This window comes from Papilio polytes, unplaced genomic scaffold (genome assembly GCF_000836215.1).
Source record: "Papilio polytes unplaced genomic scaffold, Ppol_1.0 DF823923.1, whole genome shotgun sequence".
Lineage (NCBI taxonomy): Eukaryota > Metazoa > Arthropoda > Insecta > Lepidoptera > Papilionidae > Papilio > Papilio polytes.
In genome coordinates, this window is record NW_013525281.1 from 5,126,251 (window position 1) to 5,152,265 (window position 26,015).

Here is a 26,015-nt window from a genome sequence, read left to right on the forward strand (position 1 = left end):
TATTTACCTTTTTTTTTGTACTTGTTTAAATATATTTATAATTTATTGTTTTAATTGATTTTTTATTTAAATTTATTGTATTTTGTTTTTAATTGTATTTTAACTGTAAATAATTTTAATTGCATTTTGTAATCTAGTCAAAAATTTTCTAGTCTATGTTGTATTTTAAATGTAATTGTCATATAATATTGTTTTAAATTAGGCTTAGATAAAGTGATATAAACTGTGATAGATAGAAGTAAGATTTCAATGTAAATTTATGTTTTGAGTTAAAAATAAAGAAATAAAGATACACCCGTTCCCCAGGTCCCTGACTTAAAATGTGTTAGGGGAACTAAAAAAAAAAAAAAAAAAAAAAAAAAAACAAACTATCTCTAATGTCATGGTCGTCGCTAAGGGAGAGCAGATTCTCTTCGCCTTTTAGGTATAATACCTTGAAATATTAAGATGAAAATAATCTCTGTAGATCCATACAAATGAAAACCCATGTCAATAAGATTTACATATGATTTCTGGTGTGTAAAAACAACAAGAGTATTTACGTGACATATCAAATACCCTCCCTTCTCGGAATCGATTCTATTAAGGATTTTATCCGAAATGAAATTCGAAGAAAATATTTGCAGTTAGCAAATACGTTCTCTATTATGATCGGAGCTGAGGAATTCGTTTACGTATTTACCGAAACTATTTCACGAGTACGTGACATATTCCTTTTGCAAAGATGACTTACAAGATTTTTCTATATCCGTTTTTTTTTTTAATTTAATTTTAGATTGATATTTATTAAATCTGAACAATACAACTTACTTTATTTCTTTGTTCAACATTTATAAACATGTTATTTTTTACTTGTTAAGCCTTTTATTCCGATATTTGGACCCCTTTGGGGTAAAAGCTCTTCATATTTCCCACCTTTTTGGTCATCGTGTGAAAAAAAATCTTGAATTACGTAATATTAAAATTAAAACCTATCTTTTAGTTGTTATAGGATTCCTTATTTATTTATTTAGTTATTTATTTATTAAGATAAACCAACAAGTCAAAATTATGACACACATTTTTACACAATACAATAAGTAACATGCAGATAATTTGTCCTAATTATAGGTTTACACGACATACATAGAAATATAATATTCCTTTTATAAATTATTAAAATAACTTGGACTCAATCACATACATATGTATTTACTCCTATACCTACTTAATAACAAGGCCAACCTTTAAAGAAGAAAACACAACACATTATTAGATATTTCGACACAAATGACTTCCTTTAAAATATAGACGGACGGCCATATTAACAATACTTGTAAATTACTTTAAAACACACAAACTGAACTCCAATGCGACAACGCAAATATATCGAACGTTCCGTTGCGACTCAGCGCCGAGACTACAACCGAGCCTGAGCCACTCCTTGCCATATATTTTATAAAACTACCCGCCACTATTCCTTCTGTTTCCTAATACTTTCCTAACAACATTGTTGTTTTAAATAAAGATAAACGTATTGATCAATAGCACAAATTAACAAATAACTTTTAAGAATACAGAATACATCAAAAATAGTTAAAAAGCTAACAACTTGTACTATTTTTGCGACACGAAACGTAACAATTTCTGACATGATTAAAGTTAACTATCTTTACAATTGTATCAATAAAAAAAAGGAAAAACACACTATATTTAAGCATTTAAGACTTTACGACCTTATTTTTATCGAGAGTATAATACTTTAGTCCCCGAGGTCAAGGATAAATTCTCCCTATACAGTAACAAAGCCTTTGTTAGAATCTTTACAACATTATTTCACGAATACCTGACATAGTTTCCTCCGTGAGATGTAACATTGAGGAAAATATTTGCTGTAAATTATGTGAAAACCCCTCCAATACTTCATACTTTGGTAGTCTTTGGAATATTTATGGTCGCCTCTATTAGCTTCAAGCGTATCAGTTCATTATAACATTTGCAGCCAAATTTGTCATCTATTTCTATACTCTATACTATTATAATAAAGCGTAAACAAACACTTTGTTCCATAAGATGTCAGCAATTACAGCATATTTTGGAATTGTTTCTTTTTTTAATAGAAAGCCCTGCACTTACTTCACGCTTTAGGCTATATATTTCCACGCCGTTAAACTTAGGAGGTAAATATTTTAGATAGAAACCCTAATTTGGGAAAGAGACCATAAGTTGCTGCCAACATCAAGGAAGCAAGGTGGTCACAATGTCATATCATTTTGACATTATCTATTGATAATTTGACAAATGTAAACAATAAAGTAAAATTTTCATAATTTCATGCGAATGAAGCCGCATGGAAATAAGTTTTAAAGTAAGCCTTGGCCTCTGTGAATATGAGTCTCCACTTCTAGGGGAAAGATCCATCATTTTTTGTTTTTTTTTTTTTAGTAAAGATTTTATGTCGTGACATCATTCAGCCAGTAAGTAAGTTGGCGAAATTCACATTCAGCCAGCAGCATTAATACTATTAATATCTGTTACTTGATCCGATCCAGTACGTCCGAGTAACCTTTTGTATTTTTTTCATATTCATATATTATTCCTAACAATAGAACTCTCAAAATGGTATAATCCATTACATTTCATAAGTAATAAGAAATTTTACTGGCTTTAAGTAATAGTATGTTATACATTCATAAAAAAACAGTAACGGACGTAAAGTGGAAGTAATTCCGCGTTTTTTCTATGCGTGCCGGAGACCTAATTTTACATCTTTCCACCCTGTTCATACAAAAATGGGAAGTTGGAAAAGATTTGGCCTGAAAGGGGACACAATTATAGGGGCAATGTTTTTTTCTGTGCATCCTCTCCTCTTTTGAAGTCAAGTTAATTACTAATTATTTAAGAACAGCTTTATAATTCTTGAATATGACTCCATTTGAGACAAGTGAGTCATTTAGCACTTATTATGGTCATAAAATCTTTATTATGGTATAATGAAAAAAATGGGTAACTGGATCCAATATAATTTTTATGTGTCAAATAATAACTTTTTATGTCAGCCTTCTGGAAATTGTTGTATATTATGTTAATGGCCACTTCTGATCTTGTTATATCTATGTGGTTAACTTTATGTTCACATATAATTCGTAATAAAACCAATAATACCGTGTTCCTATATCTATATGTAGACTAACTTTTGCTTGCGATTTCGTCCGTATGAAATTGAAAAATTGTAAAAGACATAGGCTATATTATTCACTGATAAGTTAGCTTTTTAATAATAAAGAATTTTTGAAATGGGCTCAGTAGATTTTGAGTTATTTCAATACATACAAAAATACAAATCTTTCCTCTTTATAATATTAGTATAGATATAAAAACTTTAACTAAAAAAAATTATAAAGGGGCTATGAAAGAAAAAGAAAATATCTTTTGTCTACTGCAAAAGACAACGCATCGCATTAATCACCAGATTAATCGTATATTAACCACAATTTGTATTTATCTTTTAATTGGTATAACTGTAATTGTTATTGTTCATCTCTTTTTTTTCAATAAAATTATTTCTATTTCTATTCTATCTTCACAATCTATAGAACCGCGGAATAAAACTCCAAATAATTATGATAAAACATTTTATTATAAACAATAATTAAAAAACATATTTTTTTTATATTATTATACACAGACAATCCAATAACAGTCTTCAATAGCGAATAACGTAAACATACAAGTAGCGGCCATGCTAATTTAAGGTAATCGCGTATTAGACTTACCTCACCGCGGCGCAATGTAGTAACTAGCTCTTGTGGACAATGCCCTACCTTAAAGTACCAAAAACTATAACAATCTATAAATAAATAGTCTATAGTTTAAGAGGAAATGTAGTCATAGATAACTAAAGTTTTATAAAGATACCGCATTTTGCGACGTGACAGAATTTTTTTGTCTGCCTTTGACTCGTGCTTCAAGGTCAAATCAATTATGATTTTTTATTGTTCTTCCCTACTTGTAAACTTTTCCTTACATCAAATTCGCCTCTAGCCTCACCGCTTCATTTAACTGGTATTGTCCAATGAGCGATAACCTTTAGATATTCGCTTCTTATATATTTACGCTTTATAAACCCCAACTGTTCCAGACATCTATATTTCCATTACAATTTTTAAATTGCCTTATAAATGCAACCAGAATAAAAAACATTCAGACATCTCGTAATACATAGACAATTTGAAAATTCTCAAAAAAAACTTCGATATAAAACAATCTTCATGATAATCTATATTCATTTTATAAGAGACTGGAATGAAAGTAAGCTCCGTGAAAATTATATTTTGTTCTAGGAAAGATACCTCGCTAGGGTCTATATGAATAAACTTAGGTGGTCATATAAGTTTTAATTTAAATTTGTTAAGAGCCTGTCCCACCACTGGCTGATAAAGGTTTAAATAGCTTAAAATGACGTCACTGTCAGATAAGGAAACAAAATCAGATATTTCTATCACGTATTTTACATATTGTTATAAGATAATTTACAATTTGGTGGGACAGGCCCTACGACTTTTAAATTTCAATAATCTAGATAACCATTTAATAATGTCACCAATACAATTATAGACCATGATAAAACCATGCCAAATATTGATTGTGTGAAAAATTACTCAAAAACTGAAAATAGTGTCGCATAAATAAAAAATAAAATTATTTAAATCCTGAGAAATCGGTAGATTGTATTGAACTATTATTAATATAACAATTTAAAACACACATTCTCTCTATTTTAATAATTCAGGAATCAATTATTAATAATAAGACTTTTCAACATTATTTTTGTCTATACTTTCCATATCGGACGAAAGACCCTAGACGTAAAATTTCTTTGCTTTCATTTTCGATTAACTTAATATAACTGAATTAAATATTTACCCCCTTAATAATAACCATATAAATTACACAGTTAAATATACCTCTTTATATTACAATAACAAATATAAAACAAAATGAACCCAAGTTTTAACGTGAAGTTTAAAGAATTATCTTACCCGCTTTACACCAATATTTAATTTACATTAGGCGAATACAGATAAAAATATTCTATACATTTTATACATTGTTAAATTGGTGGGTGGATACGGAAAGACCAGATTATATACCTTATTTCTGGTCTAATTACCATATATAGCTATATCTGCTTTTGTTGCCAGTTACAAGAACTATAGACGTTTTTTCTCAAAGTAAGACGGAAGTCATGCTTTGCTCTTTAATTTTATAAAAACAAGTAATTCAAATGACGAATTCCACAAAATATCAATAACAACGCCATCTATTGGCAAAATACACCATACTATACCAGATCGTGCGTTACGGTAAATACAACCGTATTGCTTGGCGTTACGGTCTATTCTCAGTATTAAATTGCATTTTGTTATCTCAATGTGTTAAGGTGTATAATCGCGTATTAGACTCGAGGAATGCTAGATGGCGAGCGGCTTGCCCCGGCACTGGTCCACGACGTATCCAGTAAAGCGTTTCAGGAACTTGGGATATTCTCGCTTGTAGACTGCGCGTAGAACACCAGCTGGTGCCCACCCACCGGGATTTACTAGAAATAGACAATTATAACAACGTTACACATCAATACTAAATGTAGTATTTACCGGTAGGAATAGCGTGCTTATCTTAATGCTAGTAATTGACGTTGACAGCTGTCATAGCGACGTGTAAGTCAATGATTTAGTGTTGCATCAACACAATATCGCTTTCTTATAAAATGACATACTAGCTGTTCCTGCTACAGCCATGGCAATCGTGCTTCTTTACTGCTATTTTATCCTTTACCCTTTTCCCACACATTTTTTTTAATTCACTCAACCTTTAAATTTAATAGCGTGAAAATTAATAGCCTATAGCATGTCGTAGGTATATGATTTATATTAAAAAAAAAAAAGATTTTTTCAAAATTATATTGTATTTGATGACATCCTATATAACAAAAAAGTGTGTTTACGCTATAAAGATAATAATATCTTACTCTTAAAAAACTTATAAAAAATACTTTGATAAATGTTTGTTACAGTTAAACCTAAACGACTGAACGGATCTCGATAAAATTTGACATAGATATAGCATAGTCTTGAAAAACACATAATTTACTTACTTTTTTATCCCGTATAAGTATATGAATTTAAGAAGTTACCTGTGCTGCAGTAAGCTATACTGGTGGTGATATTATCCCGTGTGGGCGCGGCGCCCGCCGGCCACGAGCTGCGGCACGCCAGGCACACCGTCACGAACAGACGGATGCACGCGCCAGTGTTCGGCTGAAATATACATTCTCAACCTTATCACTTAAGCATTAGAGTCCGATTTCATATGACAGACAGTTAAAATAAATAAAAAACAATCTTATCACTATACAACACAATTAGGAATTAGGAAAAAAACAACAAAGTAGTTAAAAAAGAATAATAAGCCTATAATTAAAGGACAGTTATAGATGTTTTTGTCTTAAAAATGATCTTTTATCAACATACAAATATATTGTGGGATTGTAGTCAAGAGGTAATTTATTCCTAAAATCACTTTTCTAATGTAATCGCAGATGCGTTGCCTACGTATAATCAATGAAGAAGACGCACATAAATAGGATATCTCTATGCGTCTCTTATACGGCCTAATCCAATTTCTCTTCAAAGTGGAGACTGAAATTACGGATCCAGCAACTTATCAGACTTTATGCAGAAGTACTTCCACTTCACGTCTATTTGGATCGAGGTATTGCGTGGGGCGAGTCGTCCCATTCGTGTAAAGATTAAAGCGAGGTCTACCTTTACAAAGTTTTCTCATTTTAAAATTTTATAGGCAAAAGTATAATTAGTTACAATGAGAATATGTCGATTTCTATGGAACAGCAAAGAAGTTAAAAGTGGTTTCTACCATTGTTAAACTTACAGGGTATTCAGCATTAGACGTAGAGTGGTTGGTAACGGCGTAAGTAGTATCGTCAGCGCGCACGTGCGACCAGAAGAGCGCGTCGCGCTGCGAGGCGGGCCAGATGCGCTTGAAGGTCTGGTGGAACACCAGCGCGTCTGACGATATCTCCTCCACTATCGTCATCGTCTCCAATGTCGCTGGAATTTAAAAAAAAAAACTATGTACAAAGACACGGAAAGCCAAAAGTTGATAAATGTAGGGTTGGGGCGATAAAATAAACAGTCTTCTTCTGTAATCACTTTATTTCTCACCCTAACCTTTGTTTTACAAGATATGTTTTTTTACTTATTTTTTTCGTCTTGGAAAACGTACGGCTATTATCTTTGCTACTTTTTCGTCTGGATATTGCTACATTCACTCCAGTCTATCATACGTCAGTCAAATTAATCACTCAATTTAGTCATCGTTTAGAAACAACTTTCTTACATTTTCGTTCAGAAACACACACACATTCTACATACAAATATTATCACACAGTTATTGCAGTCTATGTTTTTGTATAATGTACAGTTAGGGAATTTGGTGGTGATCAAAATGTTACAGTTGAAAGTTTTTTTTAGATGACACGGTACAATCTTTTTCAGTTATTTTATAATTAACTTGATAAATACTTTGTGTGTAAATTATAAAGTAATATTAAAAAGGACTGTAGATTTTGGTTGTCTTTAATCGTAGTAATTTATCTAAATGCATTAGCATTATATTATTAATAATAATTATAGATATTTAATTTAAGTTAAAAACTACTGGGCCGATTTCAAATATACTTTAACCATTAAAAAATTACGTTTTCACAGTAACAAAAGATGTGATTTTAAATATTTTTTTACTTAACGATTACGAAGTTCACGAGTTGAATATTTAATATTTTATTTAACAAAATTTACGTTTAACATACCATTTTTTACGTTAAAACCAACAAATTATCCTAAATAAGAGGTAAATTTATTGAACAACACTCACTCTCCCATTCGTATCGGTACCGCGGGTTAAAGAAGTAGTGGCACATCTCGCGCGCAGACACGCCGCGCACTTTGTGCATCGCCTTCAGCGGGTCCATCACCATGCCGTCCACCTCCATCTCCCTGGAAAGTACACACACAATACTGTAATAAACTGATATAAAGTCACATAAAGAACACAAATAATTCAAATCTCACTAATATTATAAATGCGAAAGTGTAGATGGATGAATGTTAGAGTTTGTAGCCTAAATAACAGAAGGGATCACGAAGAAATTTGACATAGAATGCATAGGCTACTTAATTTTGTTTTTTTTTTTTACTCCATACGGACGGTGTCGCGGGCAAAAGCTAGTCGGATTATAAATCTCAACTTAATCATTAAAAAAACATCTTTTTGAAGTCTTTTAAAACTGACATATTGCGGGAAAACATGGAACTAATTTCAATGCGTACAGTATAATGTGTTATAATACGATAGAAGCTTTTAGGCCTAGCATTCATTTTATGGTATATACTCACGCTATATAAAGATATGGCTTTTCATATGTTAAAAAAAATAAAAAGATCAATACTGACTTCATTAATAAACACAAAAAATGATAAACGTATATAATTTTTTTACTTAACCTTTGAAACAAGTTATTTACAAACATAATTTTAATTAATTTACATAAGAAAGGTACCCTCCACCATTATGTTAAAATGTACAAATAATACATAATGGATTATGCCTTCCGATATTACAATCCAAATCTTACCTGTGTAGTTTATTACTACGAGGCCTGCAACAGTAGTATTGGGAAGAGCAATAAAAAATTAAGACATAACATCTTTCAATATTTGTATCAATCTTTTACTAAAACTAGTATTATATTCCAAACTCACCTACATCTGTAATCACTAGACATTACATTAAAACTACTTATAAATTCAAGGTTATAAAACCTCACCTCCTGTACATCCTCATATCGCCCTCCTCTGCGAACAGCTGCCAGCCGATACCTCCTCCTACCTCCTCGAACGCTGCCTGTATCTGCTCCGTTGATATTCTGTTTATCTGTAAATTGTATAAAATAACATATTAAAATGATGCGTAAATTTATATACAGTATACTAGCTTTCGCTCGCGACTCCGTCCGCGTGCAATTGAAAGAAAAAAAAGTGAATAGTCTATGTGTCCTTTAGACTATCGTCTACGTCTATGCCAAATTTCGTCGAGATCCGTCCAGCAGTTTAGACTTCAAACTCCAAGGAACATCAAACATCCGTCCATCTGAACTTGCGTATTTATAATATTAGTAAGAAGTAAGATGGTGATGTGAGAGTGATTTATAACTCGGTAGGGCCATTAAGTGGACATTTTGCACAAAAAATTTACAACAACAATAACAATAATTTTTTTTAACATAAATCACACTAACGCTACATAGATAACTATTCATAACAGTGTATATTTTATTTTGAAACACTGTTTAGTTTATTTTCTAACATAAGGCGATTATTATAATTTTGTAAAATATTTTATTAATCAACGACGTAGTGGCAATAATCTTGGCAACTGATATAGTACCTTTCAGAGAAAGTAACGGTGAAATACTTTTTTCAACACCTCTTCTGTACATTTTTATGTCTATGAAATATCAATAACAGTATAATAAACTAACCTCCGGCCATAGTGGATGCACTGTGAGGCGGTTGTCGAGCGCAGGCGGCGGCAACTCCACCTGGTCGCGGGTACGCTCCGCGGGCGGAACAACGCGAGCGCACCGCTCTTCCTCCATCTTATCGAAGCCGGTCTCCACCGCATCGTAGAACTCGTCGTCCGGCAACGTTGAATGCGGCCCTTCCTTGAAAACACATTGAATATAAAAAATATAGCCGTAACAAACATTTCTCTATATCTTATCATCGTCTTCCTCTTTATCCTTCACCTATACGGTTGGAGCAACAGGTTTTTGTCCTCCACATAACTCTATCATACGTCATCTCAGTCAACACTCCTTTATCATGTCCACTTTCACGCAATCCATCCATCTCTAAGTCCACCTTTACCTCTCTACACTAACATTGTAAAGAAGAGAGATTGGTATTTTTATATGTATGGAAATAACTCGAAAAGTACTTGGCCAATTACGTTCCTTTCACCGTTTTAATGCTACATGATTACTGAATAACATAGGCTGTATTTTTGTAATTTTTTATTTTTAAGCGGACGAAGTCGCGAGCAACGGCTAGTTTGTAATCCGTAAGAATACAGTCCGCTTTATCATAATCAATTCGCTTCGCAAGCGCCGACGTTTAATTTTAATAAAATTTCGAGTTTAATGCGCTAGTAACTACTTAAATGTCGTTTCATTATTTGGCTGTTAGTGTTAGGTCAAATAAGGTGTTTCAGATAGGATATTGATACAGTTTGCTTTATCTCAAGCAATGGAAATGTAAACATAATTATTTTAGCAGACATTGTAGAGACGAATGCAACGTGAGAGCGGGCGACCTTGCCAGGTTCTGTTTTCAGCGGCGTCATAGCTCGCTGATAAGCGCTTTCCTTTAACAACCTCATTTAATAACACAAATTATTAAATGCTGGCAGTAATTTTAATTAAAAATAACAAACACTTATACGTTTTGGTAGCCAAATTTTATATTTTTTTAAAAATTCAAGTGGTTTTCAACAAAGCTTTATGAATAAAATCCAAAGTGACCTCATTGGTATGGAAGAATTATTTCGAAAATGTTGGAATTGGAATCGTACATTAAAATGTCGCTTTCAAACAGTTAGGTCGGGTTTTCACCTATTGCGTGAACATAAGCGTGCAAGGCATCCGTAATATACTGAACAAAACGGCAGAATAACAATGAACTACGTCACACTTTGTAGGTCAGGTTATCGCCTATAAAATATTTAGGACACCTGACCTCATATACCGTGAATTAATCAGGTGTCCTACATATTGATAATAGGACAATCATAGTTCAATAACTCAACAACACCGTGGGACTCTACACCTGTGCAAAACAAGCAAGTACATAAGACCACAAAAATATCTTACTAATATTATAATTACGAAAGTTTAGATATATGAATGGAATGTTTGTTCCAGTTTGTAACCTTAATGGCTGAACAGATCTTGATCAAATTTGCCTTGTAGAGGATAGGCTTACACACTTTTCTTTTTTTTTAATTCCACACGGACAGAGTGCCGGGCAAAAGCTAATATTTCATACATTCACACATTTTAAAGTCCAATGACTATTTTATAACGATGATTGCAGGCGGGAAAAAAAACGCATTTCTTCCAGCAAATTCGATTTGCAAGTTTTATTGCAATTCTTCGTTTTGATTTAAAAACAATTTATAAATTTAACAAAAAACAGTAGCAAATGGAATCAATAGTACATTACACGAGGAAAAGTAACGAAGAGAGCGATTGAGGGCTGCCATCAGATATTCCCAGATATTTTTCAAACAAAGACTAATAGAGAAAAGTTATTTTAGGATGTAAAAAAAAACTACCAGACCAAACTGTTTTTTACTTCATAGTCTGACTTGTATTTGCTTCATTACTTGTACTTAATGACATCTATTGTTAATGTTAAACATATAACCTACTTAAAACAATGTACTAGAGAAACCAGATTGCCCGATTACCTTTGACGTCATATAGGTTACCTACAAAGCATACAAAACAAAAGGCTGACCCTTTTCTCTCATTAACAGTGATTTGGCACAACCTAATTGAGGGTACATAAACAAAGACAACATAAAAGGGTCAAATGACGTTTAATATCAAAGGATAAATTGTATCGCAACATACTACCCTCATAAGATATCATTCACAGTTACACAGTTTTTTAATTTCCGGGAACAAAGATGTGGACTACAGCTAGACAGAATATAAATGCAATCGTAGTATAGTTTATTGCCAGCCAGCCCTAGCAATACTTGGAAATACTTTCACCGTAACACTCCCCTGACGCGTAAGACCTTTATCTCTTATTTCTATACATAGAGACGTTTCAATCTAGGTCAGATGAACGTGCCATGGACATTAAGTATTTTATATAGTAAAAAAAACAAAAGAGACTTTAGTCAACAGTTTATTGTGAAATTTAAGATTAGAGAATAAAAATTCGTCATTCGAATGTTATATTCCTTGAACGAGATAATTTGAAGTGGCCGTTGGAATATTAATAGAGTTGGAAATAAAAAAATTACATATTAAATTGTCTTGTATTCTAAATATAATTTTGGATATTGTATCAGTCTAATTAGAGTTACCTTGAGGTAGCAGTAGTGGAAATTATTAAAAATAATGCGTTCTCGGTATTACATGTAATTTAATTTCTACAGGAATTAAAACGGAAACAGGATACACGTTAATCCATACTGAATGTTGCTTATATCCTATAGCTTTTAAAAACATTTTTAAACGAATTGTGCAACATACTATAAAGGTTTTACGATAGAAACGCAATGCCAAATATTGTAAAAAAAATGTGCACATCTTCAAGCGTGAGACCTGTTTTACGCAATATTCTCTATAGAAAAAATCATTTATTAGTTAAATACGGATATAAAATAAGGGCAATGTAACACTGTATTTCAATATCAATGTCAACACCATGTATCAAACTTGTGTACATATTTTTAAACATACTGTATACAGATAATGATCATGTGATCAATCAGCCTGTATATTTATATTCTAATCCGTTACATGATGTTATATTATGTAAGATTATGTTATTATCGGTGAACGTGTCACACCACAAACATTTATTACTTCATCGTGAGCTCGTAATCCTTCATTTTACGATGAGAAATTTATTAGACAATATAGAAATTAAAATAACCACCTTAGCATAAATTAATATCATAGAAATACTGTAATACTATCTTACTAATATTAAAATGGATGGATGTTTGTTAGAGTATGCAGCCCAAACGGCTGAACGGATCTCGATGAAATTTAGCATAGATGTAGAGGATAGTCTGGAAGAACACATAGGCTACTCACTTTTGTTTTTTTTTTAATTCCACGCGGATGGAGTCGCGGGCGAAAGCTCGTAAATAATAAAGTTTGGAATGGATGTTTGTTGAGTGGATCAGGTTGAAATTTGTAACAGACCTGGCTTAACGCATAGACAAATAATCATGAATATTATAAATATTATAAATGCGAAAGTTACGATGGATGGATGTTTGTAAGCGCTTGTAGTCTAAGCGGCTGAAAGAATCTCTTTGAAATTTGGCACAGGTTTAGATCATAGTCTGGAAGAACACATAGGCTACTTTTTATCCTGGAAATAGTTACGGTCCCCATGGGATTCTAAATTTAGTTTTTTTAATTTTTACTCGATCATTTTGCAACGGTTCAACATATCTAATTAAAATTTGGTACAGATATAAAACAAAGTCTGAAGTACACATGGGATAAGGTTCATCCCCGAGGAATGTCCGTTTCCCGAGGGATATGTAGCTTTTTGTTATTTACATAGTTCTTATGTTTTCTAATACCACGCGGACGAAGTCGCGGGCAACAGCTAGTTGAGTTATATTTTTTCCACGCACACGGATACGCGGGCTAAATCTAGTTGAAATATAAAACATATCCAAAATAAATTCTTTATCGATCTATCCAATTAAAACACAAACAACTCTAACTATTAAAATTCCATTTCAACTTGACATTTAGAAATATAATTGCCAAACTCTTGGCATTGTATTACGTAGCTATGAATTTTTTAACCTATAATTATATAGTGAAATTAATAATTGTATAGAAAAATTGATAATCTATACTTAAAGCGTGGTTTTCTATATGTATAAAACACCTGCCAAGTTAAGCTAGAAGTAAATTAAAAGTAAACTAATGTTAGTAAATTACGTTCTTTTTTAACTAAAGCTATATACTAAAAACAGTGTTTTCAGTATATGTAGCAGACAATCTAATAAATATGACAAAGTCTAGGAAAAACCTTATTGACGGAAAGAACGTCTTACTTAGTTAATAAAACACTTGAGTAAATTTAATTTAGATAAAGTTAAATCCATTTCAACAAAGAAACTCTTTATCACTAAAACACCAGTATTTCAGTTTCCACTTACATTAAAATGTGAGTTTATTCATCATATATTGTTAATTCCCCACAAACTATTAAAATGTATCGTATATCTGTCCCAAAATATACTCCTTGCATTAACCGACACGCGATGCGAATATAAATTCATACAAAAATCACCAAATAACAATGACGTTCATAAAAACTCACAAACAAAAAATGTTCACTAAAACACTGGGCGACAGTCGCAAAAAAGAGCAACCGCACCCCATAGCAACAAAACCTCGGGGTAAATAAAACGCTGACGTCACTCCTATCATCCCCCGTGCCACTAGGGTGCCGTCCAATGTTATGTCTTCACTAATATACAATGACGCAACACGCAGCCTTTCCGACATCGCCGCGCCCCATAGATTTCTAACCGTGCCTAGCAACCGAGGGAACCTTTAGTATCCCTTATATAAATTATTTTGTCATTTGCTATCTGGCCATTAAAAACTATCTAAGTATTAAAAACACGAAATTATAACAAAATACAAAGTAGAAAATGTGCATATGTCTAAACTACAATTATTATTGGTACAATTTCCTTCCTCTTAATTCCTTTCATTAGTTGCATATTACAACGTAGCAAGCACACATTTTATAATGAGACAATATTTTTAAAACAGAGTACAACTCAAACTGCAAAAACAAGTAGGAAATTAGTGCTGACATCAAACATAGGACACTAATTAATACAATTACAATACAAAATTGACATAATTACAACCAAAAGTTGTCGTAACAAGTCGCCAATTATGAGGTTACGTCATGACGAAATGAATTTATTTGTGTTACATTTTTTTTAACTCACGCACACGTTTCTAGAGCATGAAACAAAGTGAAAGAACGAGGAGCGATTGCTGGGAATCAGTTGTGCTACAGGCACTGTTCCAGTTGGAAAGTCTAATAAACTGGATTGTAATCAAATCTATACCATTTTTATAAAAGGACAGATTTGTATTTTTGATTATTTAACTATTCTAATATAATAAAGTCGAAAGATTTGTATATTGTAATAAAGTAACTCAAAAACTACTGAGCCGAATCCAAAAATTCTTTCACCATTAAAAGCTATGTTTTCAGTGAGAAACATAGATTTTTTATTTCATGCGGACGAAGTCGCGAGCAACAGTTAGATAGAATAAACTCAAACTACTAGGTCGTTTAACGTATTTCACGATAGTTATAGAACGGTCATTAAAATAGTACCCCAGAATCATATGTAACATGTAATTTCCCTTCAATATAGATATTAATATATTTTCATTACAATATGTATGCATGTGCGCGATTTAATAGCATGCAATTAAGTCCACGTGCACTGCAAATCGATACCATCCGTCGCCCTTCGCCTTCACCCGACCATCAAGTCACACCCCTACGATACATTAGTCTGACAGACAGATAATAAATTTAACGCATAAATCATTTTAATTCCATAAATAATTTATGTATTCTCTTAAAACAGCCATACACGTACTGAAATATCGATTTTAACCGCGTTTCAAGTACGGCGATCTGCAGTTTACATAGAAAGTCGATGTTCGTATTATTATAGTCAATAAAATTAGAAAATATTAATGGTAACAAGGATAATGAAAAGTAAACCTACAACAAAAATCAAACATAACCATAAACAATGTGCAACTAAGCAAATGTTTAGCGGCCTGCTAAAATATCTAAACACGTTACGTATGATGATTTAATATTGAACTTCTGTATAACCTCGCGATACAGTGAACACACAAAATCGTTATTAGCAACACATGATAATGAACGAAAAGCAATCGATGAATAAACAAACATTCTATTATTACGTCGGGGAATGTCGGTTTTAAGGTTTACTGGCAATTTGATCGGAATACAATGAGAGATAAACAGACTATGAGTAAGCTACATCAATGGAATATTTTATAGTCGAATTTTCGTTACTAACAGGTGTGGTGTTGTTACAGACTTGACTTTTAATCAATTGATCTCCAACTAGCGGATGACCGCGACTCCGTCCGCGTGGAATTAAAAATAATAAAAAAATATAGCCTATGTTACTTGGTGAAAACGTAACTTTTTAATGGTGAATTCGATCCTGTACTTTTTGAGTTATTTCAATAAATACAAAATTCCAAAAATACAAATATTTCCTCTTTATAATATTAGAATAGATTTATAAATTAGAACATTTTAATACGTTTTTTTATCATATTTCATACTAAAAGTATAATTAAACTACAGTGGTAAAGAACAAAAGAAATTAATTTGTTTCAAATATTACAAACGACAATCCTGTCTTACAGTCCCAGTAGTCAGTGACGAGTATTAGAAATAAGAGTATAACAAGATTATGGCAAAGAACAGGGAGTAATGTTTACGTTGGCGCATATTCAATGATAAGCGAGTGCAACGAACCGCAGCCGAGGCATCCCGGATACGCATCGACCTAGCGAACCCGGCAGGGCTGTCACGAGGTTGTTATACGATACGGTCTTCACATGAGTATGCATCACCAGCTCGTCCCCACTGAGGGGCTAGGAGCCTACCCTAGTAAGGGTTGACTAGACCTTCACCGCGCAGGTATAGTGCAGTCTGCTTGACTTCACATATATCTTTGAATTTCTTCGCAGATACATCAAGTTCCATCAAGTCGTAAGAACGTCGGATAAATGAGAGTGATCTCAGGAAAAGTCGATAGCAAACCTGATCATTGTTTTACACTGTATTAAAGTTTATTTTAACTTGTATGGAGAACATTATCAGTCGCGAGGGATGGAGTTTTTTTTTTTGTTTCTTTATAAAATGCTATATTGATTTATTAATTGAATTCTATCGTCTCCATAGAATTCGAGTCGTTGCGTAAAGGACTAAATTGAACTGGGAATGATTGGAAGAAGCCAAACTAATAGAAGACATTGCGAGTGAAAAAATAAAATTTTTTTTTAGTCTATAATAGTATAAATTACTATTGGCTCAATTTTTCAAGTGTAAATGTCAATAAATCGTCAAAATTATTTGATTACCCCCTAAATTACAGCAAAATAATTAAACTTCAGCCTAAGTTACCTTGAAAAAATCGAATAAGGGCGGCATTGCAGTAACCGGCTGCCATCAGAATTCCCGACCAGATGCCATGTTTGTGAACAACCGTTGCTTTATGTAACTTAACCATTCAAGGGCAAAGTCAATGACATACTTAATACTAAGGTAACTATGTGCTACTTAATTTTGTGGTATCTAATTTCATTTGTTAGTTTTGTAATTTTCACTAAAACACAACGTGAAACGTAATACAAATATTGAACCTTAAAAGATTTTACAAATGACCTAACTCATCATATTCACAATTTTTTAAATAATATTAGTAATGCACTAAATCGCCTTAATTCGTGGAAAATGACCGCATTAATCACGTATGCACCAAACGTATGCATGACTCAATTGTTTTTTTTTTTTAGTTACCGTTTAATCTGACGATTTTTTGTATTATGAAGATGTAGCTGGCAACTTTTCACTACATTTTTAAAAACAAATGTGGTTAGTATGTGTAAATTCGCACACATTCAGTGTATTTCCGTTTCCATAAACAAACGCGTTCCGCAAGGCTAGACGGGTAATGGATGTGAACGAGGCTGACCGAATTACGTCACAGGCTAATTTCAAACCAAATTAAATGATACAATGTTATAGACATGATCTCAAATAATTCAAATGCTTTCAGTCTATTTATCAGAAGACTGCGTTTATCTAACTAATATTATGATATTATATTCTTCTGGTGTTGCGGATGTCCATGGGCGTCGTTGACCACCTTTGTGTTCCCGCCGAAAGTTTGCCCCCGTCTCATATAAAAAAAAAATGCTAATGTTTAGACGGTTTGTTGGGAGTTTTCCGCCTAAACTACTGAACAGGTCTTGATGAAATTTTGCATAGTTATTGAGCATAATCTGGACAAACTCAAAGTCTACTTGCTTTTGTTGTTTTTAATTCCTCGCAGACAGAGTCGCGGGCAAAAGCTGGTAATAAACAAACCTTAAGTTAACAAAAGTCACATATTTAAAGGCTATTAGCGTTACTTATTTCCAGAATCAAGACATAAAACCACAAACATCATAAAGAGCTTCAGTTCCACTCTTACATTGACTTCCCAAAGACGCGTAAATTAATTCGTTCTTTCCGCGGTGAACACCGAGATCACTAAGCTAGTTTTTTTTTATAATAAGAGAGGGCAAACGAGCGGCGTGAACAAGGTAGTCAACGACGCCCATGGACATCCGCAACATCAGAGGAACTACAGATGCGTTGCCGGCCTTTGAGGAAATGATAGGCTCGCTTCTTGAAAACACGCCCATGTAAACCTAGCACATAAAACTTTAAACGTGTAGAAATAAAAACGTAAATTTCCTAATTAATTTGCATGGTTTAAAATTACGTGCGTAGAAAATTCAATGTTTTTTAATGCTACTTTTCAAAAGGGCGCAAGTTTATTTCTAATTTGATTCCACATAAACTAAACGCAGTTAAACAGTTCAAAAATAACATTTCACTAAGGTTGTTATCGAAGCTATTGTAATAGACCAAGCTTTGGTTATCATTTGGGTATCAAATTAATCATAAAAATAAGTTTTAAGAGCCAAATGTCTTCCCTTAAAGAGCCAATGGTATAACGCACTTTTGTATGGAGCTACATAAGGTAGGGGATTCGAATACGTCATTTATATATTATGTACAAGAACAACAAAGTATATAAACACAAAACAATCGTTAGATTAGAAATAAACATGTGTGATATCATTTGATTAATCTCAACATCACATGATGTGGGTTTTTTATTTTACTCGTATGTACTTGATTTATATTAAAATATTTTTATATACAATATATTATGGTTTTCTTTATCTTTATCAGTATGTTAATAAAAGGTTAAATAAATAACAAAAACACCGGCATATTACGATGTAGGCATATGACTGAAGATGTAGGTAAATAAAATATATTACTAAAATTATACGTTACATTTAATAGGATGACCTTAAATAAAACATTATTGAGGAAAAAGACTATTAAACGGCACATCATAAGAAATAAACATCTAATTATGTTATGGAAATTATGAATTTTACTTTTACAAACATTTGCTTAAAATTATATTTAGAAATACATGGAACAAACAAATAACACAACTAACCTCTCGCAGACTTTTCTTAAACAGGTTAAATTTCATTCTCAAACGGGTGAAAACAAAAAAAAATATTACACGCGACCAAGGAACATCACTAAAGCGGCACTAACATCCACTGATAAAGGTACGAAAATAACTCAAGTAAACCAAAGATAATTGAACAGGAAACAAGTGAAGGGTATCGATAAATGGAATATAAACAGAAAGAGAATAAACGCGCGGCACGTCCGTGCTCCGACACGGCCGCCTTTACTATGCCGAGCCGAGGTGAAACTACCCCGGCCTGCTTGTTACACAGTACGCTATATTTGTGTTTATATTAACCAACTAGCTGTTGCCCGCGACTTCGTCCATGCAATATTAAGATAAAAAAGTAGCTATAATATGCCCGTTTATGTCAACTATCCTCAGTGAAAGTCCGGTCGAAATCGGCCCAGCCGTTTCGGAGGTTACTCAGAAAAACGCGGCTTGCGGACAGAGAGACAAAAACATACGATTTTCAATATCAGCAACACAAATACATCATTTTCCCGAAATCTGATTTTTTTTATATGACACACACTCCAATTTCACTATAGGTGTAGATAGATATAGACTAGCTTTTACCCGCGATTGCATACGCGAAAAATTGACAAATTAAGCTAGTAACCTATACGTTCTTCTAGACAATATTCTAATTCCGTCCTAAACATCGATATTCCTTAAGTCATATTCGAGATCCATCATCAATCGAAACTTTAGCATTTTTATTATTAGAATGAAGTATATGACCACCTTAATGTAGATCTACCCTTACTGTACTGTAACTTTTCTTCATAAAGCGGTCAGTACGAAAGGGTCAGGTCATGGCAGTAGAATTCTACGGTTAAATTTAATTCCTGCCGCCAAAGCTGTAGTATTCTCAACCCACTTATTCTCTTTGAAAGAAAGAGATAATAACATATTTTTTGACATTTGTTTCAATATGAAATTGTGTTCTGAAAAGACATTATCAGGTGAAGGCTTTCTAATTGATTTTATAAAGAATCTAATTCGATCTTGACAAGTGGATAATATAATCTATAGATTATTTTTATCTGTGACATAACTCTAGGAAATACTTGTGACATCGTTTCAGTTTAAAATGAGATAAAGTATTGAACCTGCAAGTTGTAGCAGATTCAAAAAATATCCAATATAGATATTTTATATTTATTTATATTTACAACAAATTAATTCAATCATCGATCAATTTAGTTATTTATAACATGTAATTTAGTACATAAATTTGTCTAATTAAATAACATCCTACATTCATTCCAATTGGATGAATATTTGTGTAATCATTTCAAATACATGTGTTTTGTTTAATTTATAAATCTCTACACTTTATTTTGTCATATCTAGAAATCATGTATCTAAAAATAAACAAGGTAATAGTCTGGAAAAACATTCATCATTTTATTCATAGCTATCACACCATTAAGCGCCGTCAATGTCAGAATAAACCCTATTTTACACGGAATTCGACTTCAAGGCGGGGCTAAACTATCAGTAGTATATTGTATTATCTGTGGTTAAACTAATGCAAGTCATAAAGGACTTGTCTATTTATTGTATAGGAGGCGATTTGTTTGTACTCGTACTAAATTTATTAATAGACAAAATTATAAAGATAATTAAGACATAATAAAAAAAAACAAATTTTAGACACAGACATACGTAACTATGTGTGTTTGAATGTAATGAACTCGGAATTTTGAAAAATAAAACGGAATTTCTATTATTCGTAAAATTATTTTTATACTATCATTATTCCAAAAGTAACATTGGTTATATATTCAAAGACTCGTTTTTGGACAAGCAACAAACATAATAATACTAAAATTACTAACCTCGTGATCAGGTCCGGGTTTTGACGCCAATCTTGCTTCCGTCAATTGATTCTTTAATGCCCTAAAACAAAATGATCAAGTTAGATTCAAATTTATCGTTTGAGTATTGTAAAACTAGTAAATAAACTTTCCAAAAAAGATCAATAGACGATAAATTACATTATCCACAAGACATGTATATACATTACCGGCGTTAGAACGGTAGGAACTCAAGGAACTGTTCAACAATTTAACGCCCACTGTTAACCATAAGCCTCCCCCAAATATCGCCACAATGATTGGTTCTATCTCTTCCATACCCTAGGGCACTAGAAGAAATAAAAGCGGGAATGTGTAAGTATAATGGGTCCTCACATGTAGAGGTCTTCCGCCTGGCGCGCCTGCCTCTCCCTGCGGCGCAGCAGGTCGAGACAGTGGTGCAGCGTAGTTAGCGTGGCGCCGCACGTCGCGCGGAACGACGCGCCCGTCGCGCGCACCTCGCCCGCCCCGCCCACATCGCCCGCATCCCCCGACTGCGTGCGCAGATCCACGCCCCCTACACGTGTTGCTTTATTAATACTGTACATTGAGTGTTTGAGATATCGCCGATTTGTTGTATATCATTTTGAAGCGACTATTAAGGCAATGCTGTTATGATATATTAATAACATTAAAATAAAACACCCTACTTATAACTTACTTTTAAATTCCTAACTGTTTTTGTCTATTAATGTTGTCTATATATGAAAATGTACAAATCAGAAACAATTTAATCTTTGCAGTTGCTAAACAATAACTTTTTCTTCAAAAAATGCCAATTAATTTCAACCTTTCTGAACAGTGATTTCATTATCGTCGTATCTATTACAAGACTTAAACATTAAGCAACATACAGGCATCTTAAAAAGAAATTCCTCAGCTTTAATACTTCCTCAATATCTATATTACTTATAGCCGAATGCTGAAACATTATTTAAACATATAACAGCGGCTTAAATGATAAGACCATGCTTTTTTTTTATTATTTGTTAAGCTAGCGCTTGACCACAATCCCACCTGAAGGAGGTGACGATGCAGTCGAAAGTTGGTACGCGCTAGCTTAATAGGTAGCTGTTCACTCTCCTTTTGAAGGCCCCCACGTCATATGCTTAAGCATGATGGAATTTGAACTCCAAGTACCTTTCAAATTTTGACGTCTATCAAATTGTAAATACAAAGGGAATTAATTATGATTCGTTTCACTACTTGGTTAAATCTTTTATTTGACATTAACCTTACCATCAACAAGTTTTACAGCATCAATAGCTTCAACACTCTCATCATTAATCTGTGGACAGGAAGCGACGCATTTGTCAAAGTAATTCTGCAACTGTAGGGATTGCTTCGACAACAGTTCACTGTATGTGTCCAACTCAGCGATTTTCTCAGTCAAACGACGAGATGTACGACCTGCAAATAACCAAATTTTAATATAAAGTATTAATCTTATTAAAATCATGAAGTTGCTTTTGCTAAATTTCTTTATAAGTAGCTTTAATGTTCTTCCAGACTATGTTTTACAGGTACCCAAATTTTTTGGAATCCATTCAGCCTTTTAGGCTACAAGCTCTAATATCCATCCAAACATTCGCATCTATGGTATATTATTAGTAAGAATTAAGATGTGAACGTTTAGAATAATGTATGCGACAGTCAATGACGCATCAATGAGAATAATTCGATTTTTATTGTTATTCACATTAAGTTATTGTACATTTGTATCTATTTTTATCATCATAATAGCTGTTGCTCGCGACTTCGGCCGCTTGAAATTAAAAAATAATAAAAAACATAGTCTATGTTACTCACTGATAACATATAACATAGCTTTTTAATGTTGCAAGAATTTTTTAAATTGGCCCAGCAGTTTTTGAGTTATTTCAATATGTACAAAAATCTTTCCTCTTTACAATAGTAGTATAGACATAGAGAAGTATTGTTTTATTTATTTGGCAAATTTACAACTTTATAACTGAAAAGTAAAAGCTCAAATAATATGAATTAAATATAATTGAAGGAGCTTTACAGATCACAAATGTTTTTAAATCACTACAAAGTTAAATAAAGATAACTGCAATGTCAAATTCACAGCATCCAATTATCTACATGAACATAAAAATTGCAAACGGGTAAATAAAAATGAAACACAAGTCAATGTTGCTATTTAGATAACAAAGGAAACAAAAGATAACTAACAAACATATTAATATTAAAGTATCAATTTCACTGATAATGTTTTTATCAAGGCAGCATTTATTATACTAAATTAAATACCTCCAAACACAAATGAATTTAAAAGGTTAGTGTGGTATGGGCATGTTTTGAGAAGGGATGAATCGCATGTAACAGGACGAACATTAGTTATGAATGTGGAGGTACACCGGTAGAGGTAGACCTAGAAAGAGATGGATGGATTGCATAAAAGGTGACATGATCAAGAAGGGAGTGATAACTGAGGTGATGGATGATAGAGTGCTTTTGAGGACAAAAACCCGGTGCGCTGACCCTACGGGAGTAGGATAAGGCAGGGGAGATGATGATTAGTTAAAATCCGTTTTTTTTATTATTTTTCAAGCAATTATCATCAAATTAAGATGTAAAAATAATTTCTAACTATTCATTTAAAGTATTTAAGTTAACAATCTAATGCCAAACAATTTTTGTTATAAATTTATGTGAAAATTAAATTATGGTGATGCAGAGTGTTAACCTTGCTAAAAGTACAATTATTCTTTCTTTTATTTAAATATAACTATACTAATATAATAAAGTGTAAACACACACTTTGTTACATAGGATGTCAACAATCACAGATATTTTTGAATTGTCAGTGAGTAAACCGAAAAAAACAGCTCTGTAAGAATGGCACAAAAACCAAAAGCAGCAAAAAAGCAAGGTTGCCATGGTTACTTAAATCCTCAGCCAATGGCAAGGGCCCTCATTGTTGATTGAGCAGTTGCATTTTAACATTTTTAATTAAAATTTTTACACAATATAAAAATTAATTCTGTAATTAATGAACCAGCACTGGTACAGCTAATTTGTGATAATATTATAAAGAAGAAAGATTTGTAAGTATTGAAATAACTCAAAAACTACTGGGGCGATTTTAAAAATTCTTTTACCATAAAAAAGCTATGTTATCAGTAACATAGGCTATATTTTTTTTTATTTAAAGTGGACGACGTCGCGAGCAACAGCTAGTTAGTAACAAAGATAATTTACCATTTGAGCCTGTTGATTGCAGTGAAGTAACAGAGCCATGTCTTCTCAGACCGCCTCCATTTGAACTACTGTCTGAACTTGTTCCATACCCTGACTCCACCTTTAAAAATAACATAACATGTTTTAACCATTTTTAAGAATATTAGTAGATTTTTGTTAATTTAGCTATTCCTGTGTTCTAGAATGTGGTTTACAACAAATCTACGAAATTTGAACCCCTGACCATGTGATTGGATGTCCATACCTTTATCAGGCTATTGGCATTTCTATTTATTACAACACCACATATTTTTCAAGGGAATTTTGCTAAACAAGCCTTATCATATGATATGGAAGTTTAACTGATAACAACATGAGTAATCCCAACCTTTTAGTAAATAAATATTATGATTCTGGATTCAAAGAAAAATAGTTCAGTAATGTTTACATTGAGACTGCAGAGTTAAATAAAGCCAAACCAAGCAATTTGCCAATTTTGTGCCAAATTTAGCCAATAATCAACAACTCAGCAGGTCCACATTTCCTTTAGTTGTAAGGGATATACAAAAGTTCGTTCAAGTCAGACGATCTAATATAGGTTAGGGAAAATGTTATTTTTGTCGGATTGTTGGTTGAAGGTCAAATGTGGGTCACTGTGCCACTTTTGTTTTTAAAACATTCACTACTATTCAAGCAGAATATTATCAATTTTGAATACAACTGTGAGTGTAAAAATTAAGGATAAAGAGAATTTATCCTGTTAGTTATGCTTTAATTAGTTATAATATTTTATATTTATCTAATATATGTAATGTTCAGGCAAATGTTGGCATCATGTTAACCATTAAGTGTATTTTACAATGTATTAATTTATTCTTACTTTGAATGATTCCAATATGTCGATCCATTGCTGTTTCTCCTCAGGATTTGAAGCTCTTAGATACCACACACAATCATTGACAGATACATCAAATCGGCAATCATCAAATTCATGTGGCTGAAAAAAAAAACAAAAGACCAAATTAATTTAATCTATGTTACATGAATTTAACACAAGGAAACTACACAACTTACATTTATATTTTTGACATTTAATAAAAAGTTATCCTCTAAGTATTTTAAATAAATAAGATTTATAGCTTTATCAATAGTTTCGAAAATTATATGATGCTGATAAATACAACTTTAATACCATCATAATAGATAAAGAAAACTAAATCACGTGTCAGAATACGTAAAAAACGAGGGTCGCTGTGGGCAATAAAACGAATACATTGTTCTATTGCACCTGATTTAATATTATTTGTTTCATTAAGGAAGACAAACAAGGACAAATCAATTTTTGTAAAGTCGAAAAAATATGTTGCTTTACCTTAACTTTAGCTTTTTTCAAGCATAATGCACCTCGACATCCAAGATTACTCTCCAATTCGCTTTTATAATATGATAAAGTGGAATCCTTTAAAACGATGAACCGATCTTGCCAACCATGAATATAATTCGTCCATTTACTTAAGTAACCACGAAGTTCTGCAGTACCGCCTTCGTCAATGTCTGAATTATCACTCACTGTTATATTTTCATCGACCATTTTGCAAAATATATGAACTCAAATTTTTAACAAAACAAAATATTACTAAATACACAATGTCGTTACACCTAATAATATTGTTGCTGTCAAAAGTTTGATATCTGTGG

General features: G+C 32.6%; 1 protein-coding gene across 1 annotated transcript; it reads right to left on the reverse strand.

The window, feature by feature from the left end:
- Positions 1 to 4,479: 4,479 nt before the first annotated feature.
- On the reverse strand, positions 4,480 to 26,015 carry LOC106102511 (collagen type IV alpha-3-binding protein). The gene is made up of 12 exons (XM_013282018.1): positions 25,690 to 26,015; positions 25,198 to 25,314; positions 24,339 to 24,438; positions 22,353 to 22,523; positions 21,450 to 21,630; positions 21,096 to 21,156; positions 9,602 to 9,784; positions 8,888 to 8,994; positions 7,936 to 8,057; positions 6,931 to 7,109; positions 6,176 to 6,299; positions 4,480 to 5,581 (listed from the first exon to the last, which is right to left on the reverse strand). The coding sequence occupies exons 1-12, from the start codon at positions 25,906 to 25,908 to the stop codon at positions 5,454 to 5,456; spliced, it is 1,692 nt and encodes a 563-aa protein (XP_013137472.1). The 5' UTR covers positions 25,909 to 26,015; the 3' UTR covers positions 4,480 to 5,453.

Coding starts and splice junctions, on each gene's coding strand:
- LOC106102511 (XM_013282018.1), bottom strand. CDS start 25,908: ATGGTCGATGAAAATATAACAGTGAGTGATAATTCAGACATTGACGAA. Junction 21,157..21,449: donor CAGGCGGAAGACCTCTACAT/GTGAGGACCCAT, acceptor ATTTTGTTTTAG/GGCATTAAAGAATCAATTGA. Junction 5,582..6,175: donor TATAGCTTACTGCAGCACAG/GTAACTTCTTAA, acceptor GTCTATTTCTAG/TAAATCCCGGTGGGTGGGCA.